Source organism: Molossus molossus, unplaced genomic scaffold (genome assembly GCF_014108415.1).
Source record: "Molossus molossus isolate mMolMol1 unplaced genomic scaffold, mMolMol1.p scaffold_m16_p_15, whole genome shotgun sequence".
Classification (NCBI taxonomy): Eukaryota; Metazoa; Chordata; class Mammalia; order Chiroptera; family Molossidae; genus Molossus; species Molossus molossus.
The window spans coordinates 73,521,666-73,539,319 of NW_023425350.1; the positions used below are offsets into that span (position 1 = coordinate 73,521,666).

Genomic DNA, 17,654 nt, shown 5'->3' on the forward strand with positions numbered 1-17,654 from the left:
CAGCCTTCATTCATCTCTGTGCCCACACTGTCCCCTGTTATGCTGTTGGAGTCACTTCCTGTTAGCTCCTGGGTGCTTTTAACATGACCCCATTTGTCTTTGTTTTTTTGTTTAATCCTCACCTGAGGACATTTTTCCATTTATCTCTACATAGAGTGGGAGGGAGGGAGAGAGAGAGGGAGAAACATCGACGTGAGAGGAACACATCGACTGACTGGTTGCCTGCCTCCTGCATGACCCCGACCAAACTGCAACCAAGGTACATGCCCTTGACCAGAATTGAACCCACGACTCTTTGGTCTGCGGGCCAGTGCTCTAACTGCTGAGCCAAACTGGCCAGGGTAGAAATCATTTTCATCAATTAGTTACTTATCCTTTTATTTTTTTAAATATAAGCAAATACACACATAGGTTCACGTGTTCATGTACACTCATACCCCCTTCCCCATACTGAGCTAACGCACCATAAACATTCTGTGCTCTGCTTTTTTTTTTGTTTTTAATCCTCACTCGAGGACATTTTTGCATTTATCTTCAGATAGAGTGGAAGGGAGAAAGGGAGGAAGAGAGAGAGAGAACCATCTATGTGAGAGAGACTCATCAACTGGTTGCCACCCACACGACCCCAACCGGGGCTGGGGGCAAACTGCAACCAAGGTACGTGCCCTTAGCGGGAACTGAACCCGGGTCTCTGTGGTCTGCAGGTCAAGGCTCCAACCACTGAGCCAAACTGACCAGGGCTGTGCTCTGCTTTTTATTTGTACGTAGTCTAGTCTGGTGCTGCCCACATACAGTTTACAGAGATACCCCTCACCCACTGGTCAGCTGCGGAGTCCCCTGTATCACGTTTGCCTCCTGAAGGACACTTGGGCTGCTTCTGGCCTTTAGCTTCCGTAAATGTGGTTGTAGTGAGCGGCCCTGTGTTCTGCCGGTGCATTTTGTGAGGCCTTTTCACACTGTCTCAACTCTCAGTTCCACCGAGTGGAGGTGGTTTCCAAAGCGTGTGGCCATGGGCTTCCCACTGTCGGAGGGAACCCAGGTGTGCCTGTGATCTTTGTGACAAGAGCTGCCATTGGTGGGAGGGCCTGCCTGGTACTTGGGCATGGCCTGAGTCCCTCCCAGAAATGTAAGGACACACCCTTCTGGGAGCTATGGGTTCCCTACTGGCAAATTCTCTATTGCAGGCTACAAAGAAGTTAGAGAGCATCATTAACTAGCACGGTTAGATCCGTAGGAGAGCAGGGCCACACCTAAGAGTCCCTAACGCCTCCCAGAGAACAGGATGCCCCGGGCGGAGGGGGGGGCGTCGTGGCAGGCTTTCCTTCCTTCATCATCAGGTCACAGTCACCTCCTTCCACCTATTGTTCAGGCAGCCACTGCCGCTAGGAAAACCCAACAGCTAACTCACATCCTCTCAGAACATTTTGAGAATGTCCTGTGGGTTCAGTTCCAAATTGGAGCCTTGAGCTGGGGCAGGGGCTGGGGCAGTGGTGACAAGGGCTGCCACCTGTACCCCAGGAGCGAGGCACACAGGTGCATTGCACCGATCACGTCATTGATGAAAAGAGAGCCTGGCTTTGCAGATGTGCAGTTCTAGTGTCACACCCAGCCTTGGAGGTGAGTTTTGAACCTTTGAAGGATGCCTCTGTCAGACAGATTCTGCACCTGCTGTGCAAACAGCCTGCAGCCCACTGAGGGGCTGCGTGTTGGCCCACAGGAAAGACCTCATCCTCCCGGACAACCCAGCCAGCCAGCCAAGGCCCCCTGTCTGGACCTCACACCTCCTCAGACCTTAGTTTTTCTATTAATAAAAAGAATTCACACAAACTTCAGATATCTGCAATGCTCCTAATAGTTGACTATGGTATTTGATAGGCTGGGTATAAACCTAAGTCAGGAGCAAATAAAATATGCAGCCGTTGGCTGGTTGCATGCAGAGCCATTGACCCACATGCCCCTGGCTTCTCATCCCAAGGACCCCAGGAGGGGGCAGTGAACAGAGTTCACAGCGTCTCTTTTTTCCTAGGGAGTCAAGGGGCGCGCTGGGCAGCCGGGCCCTGTCACACGACAGTATTTTCATTCCCGAGTCTGGACAGGACCCTACCCGGCCTGTGCGGGTGTTTTCCCAAGAGAACGTGTGTGACCGGATTAAGGCTCTGCAGGTAAATGTTTCCTTGGCAACGTCACCTGGTATGCATGTTTTTAAGTTATTCCTGCTTGGTTTATTTGATATATTTTCAAGTATAATTGAGTGCACAGCACAAGTTTCCCAAGATAGGCCACGTTAGTTACAGCTGGATCGTGGCTCGTTCTGAGTTATCGCTGCTCATTTTCAAGGTGACAGTGGAGAGCTGGTGGCAGGCGTCCGTCGGCTCAGGCCGCTGCACCTCGGCAGAGGCGCTGAGATGTCTCCCGAATGAATGAATTGGGGCAGGAGGATTTGCTGATAAAGTCGCTGATGAAAACAAGAGCAAATGTTCTTTATTCCAATGCAGTTAAAAATACAGTGTAATGTGAAAATGGGACCGCCACCTCCTCCAGGGGGCCTTCCTGCCAAGCGGGGAGATGACGCCGGCATGAGTTCTGAGGATGATGGGCTGCCCAGGAGCCCCCCAGAGATGTCCCTGCTGCACGACATTGGTCCCAGCACAACCATAAAGGCAAGTGCAGCCTGCACCCCCATGTGTCTGTCCCCACCCAACACAGAGGTCAGCTGGGCCTCCAGTGGTCCCTGTGCCATCCCCATGGTGGGTGGCCGGGCTTGGTGCAGCAGGAGGTGATCCAGACCAGGTCACTAGAGCCCACAGTGGGTATTTGTTTTCATTCTTTGAGCAGAAATGTAGGTATTGTTGGGAGAAAGGTTTTGGTAACATTCTTTATGATGGGTAGAAGTCTGACACAATGAACTCCATGCCTTGTTTTTCCTGTCTGAGCAGATGACCAGACCAGAAGGAAATACCTCTGAGCCTGTTCTCTGTTGTCATAAAACTGGCTGGAGGGAGAAGGGTGTGGTAAACACGTATGACCTAATCCGGGCTGTCAGATTTGAATGAAGGACAGTGAACTCATTAGGTTAGGGGTTGGAACGTGAGGCATGGCTCTGGTAAGCGCGGCAGCAGGGAGAGTTCGACGGGCAGGAGAGGTGTGTATGGCCTCCTGGCCGGGGGAGGGGGCTCATCCTGGATGCCTCCCTCCCCCCTGGGGATCCACAAGGAGGAACTGAGCCCGTACAATATACTTGCACAGAAAATGATTGTTTTCCCCTTATAGACAAGCTTGCCGAGGGCTGGACAGAGCTGGAGTTATCCGTGTGATGCTGGCATGTGGGAAACAAATAAAGGCCAGGACCCATTTTTCTAGCCACATCCCTGCCCAGTGCACCCCTGGAGCAGCCACGTCTGCCCTGGTCGAGGGCCATTCACAGCAGGGTCTCGGGGTTTCACTGTGACTCAGTGTCTTGCAGATTCTGTGCTGCTCGGAAGCCCAGGAGCCCCTGCAGAGGCAGGGCGAGGAGTATGTATGTACTCACTGGGTGTGCGTCTGTGGGCGCACAGAGGGTCCCTGACGACAGGCACAGGACAGCTGCGGTGTGGCGGACTGGAAACCAGCCCCAGAACTCCCTTCAGAGCTCTGCTCTCGGGTGGGCCTGTCCCTGCCTGCTCCACGGGCAGATGTGAGGACAGTGGGCTACCCACAGCTGCCGCCCACCTGCAGGAGCAGGAAGAGAGGGCAGCAGGGTAGTTTGCCCCATTTCTTGGACCTCAAGCCAACCCTACACCCCTTAACACCTTAAAATACTGGAGAAGTTGACAGGCTTGGAGCTGCTTACGTTAATTATCACGATCGGACACATCTTTGCACTCTCCGTGTGCAGCCTCAGTGTCCACACGTGATTTGTGTGTCAGGAACACTTGCCCTGACCCATCACATGGCATTGTCTGCTGCTCGCAGCACCGTGGCTCCCTGTGTTTAGCGGGGACACAGTGCACAGAACGGCTGTTTCTGACTCCACTCACTAAGGAGCGAGCCCCGCTCCAAAGCCGCAAAGCCGCGATGCGTGGATTCCGTGAGGGCGGAGGGAGACCCACTGGGCTGGGCAGGGCTGACCTCATCCTTCTCAGCATCCCACCCGTGGTTGTAATGTTCTTTCAAAACACATTCCGGGATTTCTGTCAGTTATTGGATAATGTGAACAATCCATAGCTTCATAGGAAACCAAAATCTGAGCATTTAAAACTTAAAAAATAAAGTCTTTATCATGGCGGTTTTGAAGACACAATGATCATATTTTGTGCCCTTAGAGTTTTGAGGGCACAGTAGGCCGACTGAGGGGGGGCAATGAGCATGTTCCCACGTGTTTATATGATACGTGGTATTTGATACAATGGCATCTTAAATCCCAAGGGGCGTTGTGGGCTGTTTCATTTTTTCCTGCTGTGACATCTCACACAGGCTTACATGCTGGACAGAGACATTTCATGAAGATTATTGTAAAAAAAAAGTCTTTAGTGACAATATTTGATGTCACAGCCAAGGTCTTATTTCTTGGCAGAATGAGTTTTTCAGGAAATACCTGGAATCGCTTTTTAAAATTTTATTAGCCTGTGAGCTGGCAACTGATTAACTTAATTTGGTGATTTTTAAGATAAAATTACATCTAAACTAGTTTTGCTCTAGGTTTCCTTTCATTCAGTAGGAAACACTGGGCAGAGCATGGCAGATGGGAGGGCTGGTCAGTGGAGGGGACACAGCTCGGGGGCAGAAGGGGAGACGCACCCACTGCCACGGAGCAGAGCCGAGGGCAGGCTCCGTCACCCGGGTCAGGGTCCGGGAGAATCAGAGGGATCAGGTGGGCAGTGCCCACGCTCTCCTCAGCCAAGGCCAGCTGGCTCTGTCCCAGAAAGGCCAGCGCCACCAGCCCTCTGCTGGCCCGTCCGGAGCGCGCCGCCCTCCGCCTCCCCAGCGGCCGAGCCCCTCTTTATGAGGACAAATACCTTAAAGCAGCTGTCACCCACGGTCACTCCTGAAAAGGCCTCTAAACCCCAGGCCATGTCCTTAGGGCCCCATGAGCCACATCCCCCAACCAAGACCCACAGTTAGACTTTTCAACCATCCACTTCCAGAATCGTCCTGAAGCACAGGTTTCAGGGGGTACATGGGTGACTGGGGGCAAGCGGTGCGGCGAGAATGCTCAGGCCGGCCAGCTTGCCCGCCCCTCCTCCCCTTGGGCCTCAGTGATCAAAGACAGAGCTGCCGGTTCTCCTGCTCCGGAAGGGGTTGGTCTTTCCAGACCCCAAGACCTCAGCTCACAGCGGAGAGTTCAGTTCCCTAGCAGGAAGACCCACTGTGACAGCCAGCACGGGGCGTGTACAGGGACACAGGACAGGGAAGCCCTGGCCAAGGGCCCCAGCATGTGGGCCAGAGTGGGCCGCACCGGGACCATCTGCTCAGGCAGAGCAAATGCCCACGCCCTGCTGGAGAGGAGGCAGGGCGTGCCTGTCCTCCGGGTGGACAGAGAGGTGACCAGAGGCCCTTGGTCACAAAAGTGATCATTCTCATTTCTGGACTCACTACTTTGCGAAGCAGCTCATGTTTCTGTTCTCTTGAATCCCTGTCAGCAAAACATAGTTTTACCAAGTGTGGATGTACGTTGTTCCTGTGGACAAAGGGGGAGGTGAGCGTTCTGTTTGATTCTGACAGGGACCATCCTGCTGGTGACGGTGAAGGGGGACTACCTGGGAAAGTCACGGCGGGTTCGGTCTGAGGTGACTTCCTGAGTCATCCTCTGCGAGAGGAGAAGCCAGAACCGCAGGTACAGAGGACGTTCTGCCAGGAATCCTGTGGTTTGCTTTAAAAATACTTTTTCTTTATTTCCATAAGAACCTGAGTAGCTAAAACAAGAGAACTAAAATAGATGATGTCCACTTATAACCCCTTTTCCTTATTTGTTTTTTGTTAATCCTCACCTGAGGGTATTTTTCCATTGATTTTTCAGATAGAGTGGGAAGAGGGAGAGAGAGAGAAAAAAGAAACATCGATGTGAGAGAGACACATCGATTAGTTGCCTCCCACACAAAGCTGACCGGGGCTGGGGATCGAACCCACAACCAAGGCATGTGCCATTGACCAGGAATCGAACCTGTGGGACCGGCACTCTAACCACTGAGGCAAACTGGCCAGGGCCTCTTTCCCTCATTGTTGTAGCTGTCTTCTCCCAACTGACAAATAAACCTTGTTCCCGCCTTAGAAAATGTAAGGGACCTTGATGTGAACAGGGAGAAGGCAGTGCCCTCTCGGGCTGTCCCTACGTCAGAGCCTGTCTCCAGCAGTGACTTCCTTCTGTGCCCCAGCCCTGGTTTGCGGGAGGCTGCTGCGCACCTGCTCCGCGGGGCTCCGGGGCTGGGGAAGGCACCTGAGCAAGGTGTGCGCACCGCCCGGAGCCCGCTCTCGGCCCCTCCCGAGACGCTTTCCATGACGGATCCCCGAATCATTGTGCATACAGAAAATTATGGTCCTGAGTTAAAATGTGAACTCGACACCACCTCACCCAGTAGGACAGCCACTATCAAAACAAGCAAAAAAACACATTTTGGTAAGAATGTGGAGAAATTGGAATTCCAGTGCACTGGTGTTAGCCAAGGGAAACAGCGCAGCCACCGTGGACAGCAGTATGGAGGGTCCTCAGAAAACTAAAACTAGAACTACCGTATGACCCAGCAATTCCACTTCTGAGTATTGACAGCACCTGGCCAGTTTGGCTCAGCGGTTAGAGCGTAGACCCTCGGACCAAAAGAGTCGCAGGTTCGATTCCGGCCAAGGGCACGTACCTCGGTTGCGGTTCGTCTCCTGGTTGGGGTTGTGCAGGAGGCAATCAGTCGGTGTGGCTCTCTCACATCGGTATCTCTCTCTCTCCCTCCCTCCCACTCTGTCAGAAAATAAATGGAAAAAATATCCTTGGGTGAGGATTTAAAAAAAAAAAAAGAACTGACAGCAAGTTCTCAAAGAGATATCTGTACCCCCATGTTCATCGCAGCATTATTCACAACAGCCCTAACGTGGGAGCAACCTGTGTCCCCTGACAGATGAGTGGATAAACAAGTGTGGTCTGTACACACCAAGGAAGGGAATTCAACTCCTGCAACCTGGACAGACCTCGAAGGCATTATGCTCAGAGAGATAAGCCCGTCACCATAGGACAGATACTGTAAGGTTCCACGACAAGGCACCGAGAGAAGACAAATTCATGGAGATGGAAAGGAGATGGTGGTACCAGGGGGTGGGGGAGGGCTGGGAGCTGGTGTTGATGCATGGGTCGATGCTCAGCCACTGAGCCACACCTGCTGGGCTGGGAGCTGGTGTTGAATGGGCGCAGTTTCGGCTTTAGAAGAGGAACAGTTCTGGAGATGGACGGTGATGTTTGCACAGCAATGTGGGTGCACTTAATCCCACTGTACCGCACCCTGAAAGTGATTAAGCTGCTAAATCTAATGTGTATTTTACTACAGTAAAAGAATTGGGAAATAAACAACCCTGGAAAAACCACGTAAGCTTGACACTAATATTGAGCACCATGCTAGACTAGAAGGTGTGTTTGTTTATAGGTGCCAGGGTACTACGACTCAAGCCAGCCCCTCCCAGGTTGTCTCTGCACCTCGCTCGTCACCCGGGCTGGGCTTGTCATGGTGTACAGTGGCGCCTCCCATTACCTTCTCCTGACAAGTGTCTTTGTGGGAGACCCTCTTAGACCTCACTTGGTGGAGGAGTTTGCCAAGTCCAGTGTTGCCATCATTCTTGCATGTGACAGCCAGACTCCCTGGCGACACTTTTGCCCTTGGCTGTCACTTATTCTCTTCTGAGGTTTAAACTAGTGAAATATTGTAACTTAACAGATGGTAACTCAAAACCAGAGTTCTCCAAGAGATTGCACAAAGATACAGAAACCTTCTGGGATGAGTCAGACCACAGCTCCAGTGGCGGACTGCCCACTGGGGGGCTCGGCACATCCCTGCCCCTGCCTGTAAGTCACACCACCGGGCCACCCTTTCAGCTTCCAGAGACAGGGCCAGCCCACTCTGCCTTGGAGAAATCGAGCTGGTGTGCGTCATCAAAGGAATTAGCTCTTATCTGGAGCGTGTGCGCCCGCAGCTGTGGGGGGTGACGGCAGTTGTCCTGCTGCGGGGCCTGGGGCACAGGCTGCGGGGCCTGCGAAATGAGTGGCAGGTTTCCAGGCACTGGCCCAGCGCTTTGCCCTCCCAGCCCTTTATCCTGGGACCCTCCCTGTTGAGACTCGTTGTGAAACATGTCCTCTTGTGGGAAGACAGGGCACAGCGAAAGGACAAAGTTGAAGTGCTTTTGGCTGCACCCACTCATGTTGAGAATTAACGCTCGCTGTTTGCTCCTTCTCTCGTGAAGGTCTCTTTGGTTTCCTCGTCCCGGCCGCCCTCTCCAGACCAACTCTCCTCTGGGCACATGGGCGATGCCCCTGTCTTGCCCCGGACCTTGGACAGCAGTGTGGCGCCTGTGGCTGATTTCAGTTACCCCCCAGAATTCTCCTCCTGCCTGGACAACTCTGCAGCTAAGCACAAGCTCCTGGTTAAGCCCCGAAACCAGCGGTCAAGCAAAATGAGGCGCCTGTCTTCGGTAATTGGGCTTCTTTCCCACCCCTGCCTCCCTGCCTCTCCTCGGGGTCAAGTGCCCCTCCGAGTTGACTCCCAGCCCCACTAGTCTGCTGCATCAGGTGGAGTTGCTTGTCTTTTCAACATAAATTAGATACATCTCTCCCTAAATATGTCTCTCCCCTGCATAAAGCCTTCCTTCCTTCCTTCCTTCCTTCCTTCCTTCCTTCCTTCCTTCCTTCCTTCCTTCCTTCCTTCCTTCCTTCCTTCCTCAACATACTGCTGTGTCCTGGTTCTCCGTTGCCTTCCCACTGCATTCAGTGTGAAGTCCACACGCGAGTCCTGGGTGCCTACTTCCTCTTGCTCTCTCTCACTCCACACTCCACACTCCACACTCCGGGATCCTTCCTGCCTCCTGAGCTCTCCGAGCTGTCTCCGACCTCAGGCCTGGTACCTGCTGTATCTCCTGCGCGACACGCTGTTCCGGAGCTCCTTCCCAGCCTTGGGTCTCAGCTCAGAGGTCCTCTCCCCACAGAGGCTCACCTGAGCGTCCCTTCCTTCCTGCCACCAGCTCACGTCCTTCACAGCACTGGCCACACGCAGGTGCCGTTCGGAAGTGTGTGTCTCACTTGTTTGCTGCCTGTCTTCTCTGAGACCTTGTCTCAGCTGCACTTCTGGCCCCTGGAGCAAAGCTAGTCACAGGGCCCATATCCAGCAAACAGCTGGTGAATGCATGAATGAATAAACAAATAGTGAATGACAGAAGAAGAAGCTGAGCCCCTAGAAAGTACATCTGCCTTGGGTGAGGACCTGCTTAGTAGCAAGGAATGTTCCCCTGCAAGGACAGACCCCTCTTTGGGCATGCGCCTGGAGCACTAGACAGCTCATTGTTGTGGGGGCCAAGGACTTGTCCCCTGCCTGCTGGTGCCTACACTGCCTCGGCCCTGGAGGAGCGGAGAAGCAGGGTGTGGGCCAGCCTGGCCAAAGGGCGTACAGCGCCAAGAAAGATGCTCGCAGACCAACCTTCTCTCCCTTCGTCCCTGGAGACAGGACTGGGATTGATGAAGTGCCCAGGACAAGCTAGGTGCTTCAGCTGCAGACGGGCGCGGGATCGCTCCGGATGTCAGGGACTCCCTGGGGATCGGGGTTCCCTCTGGGCATGTGGAGTGCGCTTTGAAACTCATTCTAGAGGCTTGGCATGAGTTTTTCTTTTCTTTTTTAATTCTCACCTGAGGATAGTTTTCCATTTATCCTCAGATAGAGTGGGAGGGAGGGAGGGAGAGACAGCGAGAGAAACCTCGCTCTGAGAGAGACACATCGATTGGCTGCCTCCTGCAAGACCCCAACCAGGGCTGGGGAGCAAACCGCAACCGAGGTACAGGCCCTTGACCAGAATCAAACCCATGACTCCTTCGTCTGCGGGCCGACGCTCCAGCCATTGAGCCAAACCGGCCAGGGCTGGCATGAATTTTAAAAGGTTGAGTTTTGAGAGGACGAATGCTGGAGAAGTGAGCTCTGGTTACCTCCAGGGCAGTGTGCCCGCATGCAAGCTGGGGTCAGGGGACTGGACAGATGCTTGCATATCCAGGGCATTTACAGGTAAAGGCTCAGAGTTGTGGGGACTCGACAAGGCCCGAGAGCTCTGACCTGACTGTCCGGTGCTGAGTGGGCCACAGGGCAGGACGCAGCCAGCTCCCTCCGGCCCTCAGTGTGGGCTTCGTTCCCACAGGGATGTCTGTTGCCCTGGCGAGGGGTGTAACCACCACAGCCAGGCCAGGGCTCGGTAGCAGAGGGAAGCCGGCTCCTTCGGGGGAGTGCAGCACCCCTTCTTTCTGCCTGCTGGGGGGAGAAGAGCTGTACCTCTCCCTCTTCACCTTTGAATTTGACTTAGCTCTCGAAACACATTTTTTAGAATAATAGAAAGTCTAATTTTCTCAGCCTGGATGAATAGTCCTTCCTCATTCCATATCTCCGCCCCCTCCACTCCCTGCCCTTCCGGCGGGGGTGGCATGGATATGTGAAGTTTTGGGGGATATTCATATTTTCTGAATGGGCAGAGGTATCCGGCCCCTGGTCACCATTGTCACTGTGTGGTCCTCAGCTGGAGGCTTCTGTTCTTCACTGTCCAAAGCCCTCGTTGCCCTTTGGTCATGAGCTCCCTCTTCCCAACCATGAGGACCTTCCTGGTAGCATGGCGCCCCGTGGGGACTAAGATGATTTCTCTCTTAATTTTTTATTTTATTTTTAGAGAGAAAGGGAGAGAGATACAAACATCGATGTGAGAAAGATCCATTGGCTGCCTCCTGCACGCCCCCTACTGGGGATTGAACCCACAACCCTGTCACGTGCCCTCACCGGGGAATCGAACTGGGACCTCTCAGTCCATGGGGCGACACTCAATCCACTGAGCCACACCGGCCGGGCCTGAGATACTTTCTGACGCTCCATCCTGCTCAGTTGCTGGGGAAGAGCCACCACGCTGCCCCTCTGCCGCCCTCCTAACCCCGGGGCATCTGTGGAGGTTCACTGCCCCTTTGAGCTTCACTGGACCATGAGATCCAAGTTTCCCCTGCTTTTCTGGTCCCCCATAATGTTTGGGCTTGCTTTCTCTTATCACCCCCACCCCCCCACCCCAGGCTCAGGGCCCTGCAGAGTTTCTACTGTAGCTCCCTCCTGCTGCGGCCCAGTCCTTCCTCCATTTGGGCAGGACAGCCGTCCATGCCCAGCTAGGCAGCTCCAGCTGTCATCAGTGGGTAAACTGTCCTTCACCTCTTCTAGGCTTTGACTCTGTTGGCACTCTAGAAGAAAGTAGAAGGGTTTTTCTTACCTTAAACATCTGATCTTGCCTAGTTAAAAGAAATCCTTGGCTCTCAAGACTGTAATATTACCCTGGGTGGTTGCTCAGTGGTTAGAGCACCAGCCCATGGACCAGTGAGTCATGAGTCAAGGGCACATACCTTGGTTGCAATTCGTCCTCGGCCCTGGTTAGGTGGTGTGGGAGGCAGCCAATCATTGTGTCCCTCTCACATCGATGTTTCTCTCTCTCTCTCTCTCTCTCTCTCTCTTTTTTCCTCTATCTGAACAAAAGAATGGAAAAATTGTCCTCGGGTAAGGATAAAAAAAAAAGATTGTAATATTTATTTCAAGTTTGAACAACACATTCAAGTGTGCATTTGGCTGAACCGGTCTGCCCCTCTGAAGCAGAGGTCAGGGAAGACATCGCAGGTTTCGATCTCAGCGTCTGTCACGCTGCACCGCACTGGGCCCTGGGTGTGGCTCCAGCCAGAGCAGAACACCCGTAAAGGTTTACGCAAGCATCTCCCCACACCAGCCAGTCCACATCCCAGCCCAGCCAGTGCCAGAGGCAGGGAGCATAATGCACACCCTCTACCAGGAATGGTATGACGAGGTAACTAGGTCAAGGTCGCAGGGCTGGCAGAGCTGGCAGCTACAAGTCCCAGGTCTCACCAGAAACAGCCTCCCTCACCCCGGCACTGCTCATCAGCCGTGTCTTCTGCCTGGAGGTTATGTGGACGCTGCCCCGAGATTCGTCCTGGTGGGAGGAGGTAGATGAGCAGGCAGCCAGGATGGTCTCCATCCCAGTGCAAGCTAAGCAGTGGTCCTCTGCCTCTGCTTTCCTGGGAGGCCCGGGGAGGCGAGTGGGAGGAGGTGGAGATGGAGCGGGCATGAGCATCCTCGCTGCTGCACCTGACCAGAGCGCCCAGCTGAGCTGAAGCCGCTTTGTTCCCTATACAGCCTCTGTTCGGGGTCTGGGCCTCCTCTGGAGTCCAGGTTTCCTGCCAGCCTTCACCCTGCCTGCCCTCCACGAGCCTCCTGGGAGCTGCCAGAGCCTCCAGTTGGACGGGCCCATGGAGGCCTGCTCCCGCCACGTGCCGACTCAGTGTGGATCCCGAGCATTTTGTTTGTTTTATTCATTTATTTTTTTAATTCTCACCTGAGGATATTTTTTCCATTGATTGTTAGAGAGAGTAGAAGGGAGGAGTGGGGAGAGATAGAGAGAAAGAGAAACATCAATGTGAAAGAGACGCATTGATTAGTTGCCTCCTGCACACACCCTGACCAGGGCCGGGGATTGAACCAATAACCCAGATACGTGCCCTTGACCGGGAGTCAAACCCACAACCATTTGGTCTGAGGGCCTAGGCTCTAACCACTGGGAACACCAGCCAGATTGGTTCCAAGCATTTTAAAATATGACTGTATTTTAAACAGGTTTCAACATCAATGATTTCCTGTAATGGCAAAAGGCCCGCAACGCCTCTGTACCTGTAGCTTTTGAAAATTCTCCTATAGATTTCCTAACACATCTTCCTCTTTTTGTGCCCTAAGGAATGGAATTGTGCTGCTCGGAAGAATTAGCTTAGGTATTGTTCAAACATCCCAGTTGTCCTGTGTTCTTTTAGCAAGGAAATGCTGGCTGGGAAATGTTAAAAATAACATCAACAAACAACAGAAACCTATTCAAACACACGCAGAGGCGGCCTGAAGGCGGGAGGGGAGAGGTGCTTCTCCATCCCCTGGGGCGCTCCAAGTCCCGTGTCAGGAACTTTTTGCAAATATCTGTCTCCACACCCTCAACCTTGGAGTCATTTTCACACACAGCTCCTGCATGATTCATGATTACCTTGATCTGCTCTCCTTCCTGAGAGAGCAGGAACTGACTGCGTATGGTGGGGGGACCAAGCCTAAGTTGCAGAGACCTTTCAGAAGAAAAATGAGTCAAGTTCCAGGAGAGAAGGGACAGTCGCAAGCCTCATGGAAGAGGCAAGGCCTTCTGCCGGAGTGGATTTGAGACATCCTGGGGGTGTTTGTAGAGCACCCTGCAGGGGTCGGGGAATCACCCAGACCCCCAGTCTGGTACATACAGTAGTGGGGGCCTGGCTGGACCTGAGTAGGGAGCTGGAGAAACCAGTTAAGAGTGGAAAAGAAGACTAAATTTAGCTGAAAAGTGCAGACTTGATCCTGTAAGCTGTGGGACTTGATCCTGCTTGGCATGGGATGAATTGTTGTAGGCAGACCAGTCTGCCCTCGCTGTGCCGGTGCAGACCTGGGAGAGAGCCTGGGGGGGGGGGCCCTGAGGAAGCCCGGAGCCACAAGGCGCCTCTGTCCTGAGCTCGTGAGCTCTGCCTTGACCTCGCGTGGACCTGGCTGAGCTCCCGGTCTCCGGGTGCAAAGGGACCGGTAATCCTTTCCCTACGGGGATGGGTTGAGGAGAGAAGAAGGAATGAGTGGAGAGCATGAGGTGTGAGGCCTCCACCTGGTGTTGGTCCCCTTTCCCCTGTAGAGCACCGTCCACTAGTTCTGTGGCGTGGCCACGAGAGCCTCAGGCAGTGTTTATTTTGTGGGCGTAGCTGCCACCCTTCTGCTGAAAACCGAGCCTGTGAGGCAAGAATCCAAAATAGATCAGGAAGGGAGGGATTAGGAAAGGACACCCGGAGGTAATTGTCCACTCAGGTGCCAGGTTCTGAGACATGAAGCCTTGAACAAAATGGGGAGGATGCGGGCTTCCTGATGTTCGACACAGTGATGCTGTCTTTGTCCTCCTCGTCTCTCCTAGCGGGCACAGTCCGAATCCCTGAGCGACCTGACGTGCACCCCCGAGGAGGAGGAGTCCGACGAGAAGCCATTACCCCTGGTCAGCTCAGAGGAGAAGCCCAGTGCCAAACAGGAGGATGGGGTCCTGGACAGAGGCCCTGAGCCCAGGGGACCGGCCACCTTGCTGCCACCGGGGGGACCCCGTGCAAGACGGGCACGCCTACAGCACTGCCCCGCGCTGTGTGCCAGTGCTGAGGAGGAGAGCTCCCCTGGGGATGAGGTCTTGAGCCGCCCGGCCAGCCCGGAGGTCACAGAGCCCACGTCAGGCCCAGCCCCGAGCTCGGAGTTCCCGCTTCTGCCGGAAGGCTCCCCGCCGCGCCCTGAGCCCCACAGCAAGACTCCCAGGGAGGAGCTCTCCCTTGAAAGCACAGGTCCACTGTCCGAGGACACAGCTGCTGAGGTGGTTTGTGCTTCTGGAGACGCTGAGAGTTTGTCTCCCCACGTCCCTGAGGAAGACATGACACCTGGGACGGGCCCCACCATGCCCTTGGAGACACCCCCTGGTCCAGACGGGCCAGACCCCAGTGTGCAGAAGGGGGCGGAGCTGATGCTGGCAGCGCCCAGGGCCGAGGGAGCAGAGACAGAAGGTCCTGAAGACCACACCCCAAGCTCCCCTGCCCCCAAGAGCTGCTTGAAGCACAAGGCCCCAGCGGTGCACAGGAGCCTCAGTGTGTCCCCCACCCTGCCCGCCTCCGAGTCACCTGCAGAGGAGCCCACCTCCTGTGCCCTGGACATAGTTGCCCCCGGGGTGACCTCCAGGGCTGAACAGGCCAAGTCCCCACAGGGGGTCCCTGAAAGGGAGGCACCGGAGCAGAAAATTGGGAGAGGAGGCAGCAAGTCACGGGGCGTGAAGAAGTTTTCCGTGTCCTCAGGTCGCGCGTGGCCACACACAGGCCACAGAGAGCGGCTAGGGCACCCTGGCCCCGTAGGCCCCACTGCTGTTCCCTCCACTGTCCAGCTGCCCCTGCTGAGGAGCAGCCTGGCCTGGAGGAGCGAGGGCGCCCTCGACGACCTCCAGGCACCTCTGGAGGACCAGAACCGAAAACTGGACCCTCAGGAGCCACCTTCACCAGCTGAGTGTGGCTCTCCGGACTCAGGGAACAGGGTGGCCAGCCAGGCTGGGCCGGGGCAGAACCACCAGGATTCAGTGACCACACCAGCCCCGCGAGAGCCCGGCCCCGCTGCCCAGGAGCCGCTCACGTGTGGGGACAGAAGCCCCTTCCCCGTCAAGCTCCGGTCCACGTCGCTCTCTTTCAAACACAGAGATGTGTCCCTGTCAGAAGCGAAAGGAATCAAGAGGTACAGTGCTGAGGTCCGGCTGGACAAAGGAGGACTGACTCTGCCCTCGAAAGATGACAAGTGTCACGTGGGGACAACCCCCACTGTTCGGGGGGCCAGAGCCCCCAGCAGCCAGGGGAGGGGGAGGGTCCGGTCATCTGAGCAGCCGGGCTCCAAGCCACCCCTGCCCAGGAAGCCGCTTCTGCAGACCCTCACCCTCCCAAACCCATCCTCACCCCCTGATGTCAGCCCCGGAGAGCTGGACAGCGGCGTGCCACCCCCGGGCCCCAGAAAGGAGAGTCGGACGATGGAGAAAAGGTTGCCCCACCGGGGAACTGGTAAGAGCTCCAGCCCTGGAGCGGCCTGGTCTGAGCTTGTTTGGGGAGGGTGGGACAGCGGGCAGTTACGTTAGTGGGACTCGCTTGCTGGACACCCACCAAGTATGTAAACACTTGGGTTAAAAACCTTGTTGCAGGAGAACTGGAAGAAAAAGTCAGAATTCCTCATGGAGCCCTGGCTGGTTTTCCCAGTGGTTAGAGCCTCAGCCTGCGGACCACAGGGTTGTGGGTTCAATTTCCGATCAAGGGCATGTACCTGGGTTGCAAGTTTGATCCCTGGCCCTGATGGTGGTGGTCGTGCAGGAGGCACCCAGTCAATGTGTCTCTCACGTTGATGTTTCTCTCTCTCTCCTTCCCTCCCTTTCACTCTAAAAATCAATGGAAAAATACCCTCAGGTGAGGATTAACCAAAAAAATTTTAAAAACTCTCGTGGAACCGTTCACATGTTGGATCGTTAGGAACGGAGGGTAGAGAGGGGAAATGAACCCAGGGTTTGGTGCAAGTCCCGAGAAGTCGGAAGTTGTCCACTCTTGTCTTGCAGGGGAGGTGGTTTGCCCGGGAGCTCTGTGAGGCCCAGGATGCCGGGCATATGCTTCTGGTGGTGGAGGCGTTGCCGGGGCCTGTGTTCTTCTTGGTTTTAAAGGAAGCGTCTGGCTCCTCTATCCCTTAGTGTCCCGATCTTTACCCCCAAGGAGGAGGTTTCTCCCGTTTGATACTGAGGCTCACAGGGCACGGTGTCATGTAGGAAGCACCCTATGTATTGGAGTCAAAGCCCTTGTCAAGAGTGAGCCCCTCAAGAGGGTGGGCTTTAGCTCCCTGTCCCAAAAGGGAGACAGTGTTGAGACTGGGGCAGAAGGCAAGAATTCGCTAAAGCAACTGTCTTCTCAAATGAGCAGAGACAGAATCAGTGACTTTCCCAGGTCTGTGACGTTTGTCACTTTTTATTTACAGTGTTTCAGATGCAAGGAGTAGTCGGTTGGAAATGGGTCTTTGCAGTGGAGTTGGAGAGTCTTCCCTTGGCTGCTGCATCCCTTAATGGAGATCAGGATCCCAGAAAATTCACCTGCACAAACGAGTTGTGTACACATGTGACGAGGGCCCTAGGAAGAAAGTTTTCATGGCAAATTTTATTTTTTAAAAACCTTTCAGGTCCTGGCTGGTGTGGCTCTGTCGGTTGGAGCGTCATCCTGTACATGGAAAGGTTGCGGGTTTGATTCCTGGTCAGGGCACATAGGTTTCAGGCTTGATCCCCAGTCAGGGCACGTGTGGGAGGCAACAGATCGATGTTTCTCTCTCATATTGATGTTTTTCTCCCCCCCTTCCTCTCTCTCTAAAATCAGTGAGTATATCCTTGAGTGATGATTTAAAACAAAATAAAAAAAGCTTTCAGGGTATTTTAAGCAGTTCCTAAGTCCAGGACTCCACTTAAGCACTACATTGTGGGACGAAAGGAAATAGAACCCACTGGTTCTCCCAAAGACCTCGCATCTGAGAGCAAGGTGCGGGCACACACCGGAGGCAGCAGTTAGCTCACACGAGGCAACCTGAAGACAGGTCTGAAGTTCTCGTTTTTTTCTGTCTCTGTCTTCGGAAGTTAGTAAAATGCCATGTGCGCAGTGCTTTAAGGTCCCAAGGTGACACCCAAGGATGCAGATGGTTCCAGGAAGAAGTGCCAGGAAAAGGCCTCCTCTTCCTGGCCCTGCTCCACCGAGGTTTTGTGCTAATGCTGCCGCTGCCACTACCCAGGAACCGTCAGCACGGGAGCTCGGGAGGTTCAGGCAGGAGCTGAGGATCCACCCTGCCAGT

The 17,654-nt window shown here is 54.3% G+C and overlaps 1 protein-coding gene across 1 annotated transcript in view; it reads left to right on the plus strand.

Moving 5' to 3' along the window:
• CRACDL (CRACD like) overlaps nt 1-17,654 on the plus strand; it is a 43,855-nt gene that overhangs the window by 8,629 nt on the left and 17,572 nt on the right. The window contains exons 3-6 of the mRNA XM_036263214.1: nt 2,027-2,162; nt 2,496-2,660; nt 8,413-8,640; nt 14,194-15,847. Coding sequence (XP_036119107.1) covers nt 2,027-2,162; nt 2,496-2,660; nt 8,413-8,640; nt 14,194-15,847 — 2,183 coding nt within the window. The remainder of the gene's footprint in view (nt 1-2,026; nt 2,163-2,495; nt 2,661-8,412; nt 8,641-14,193; nt 15,848-17,654) is intronic.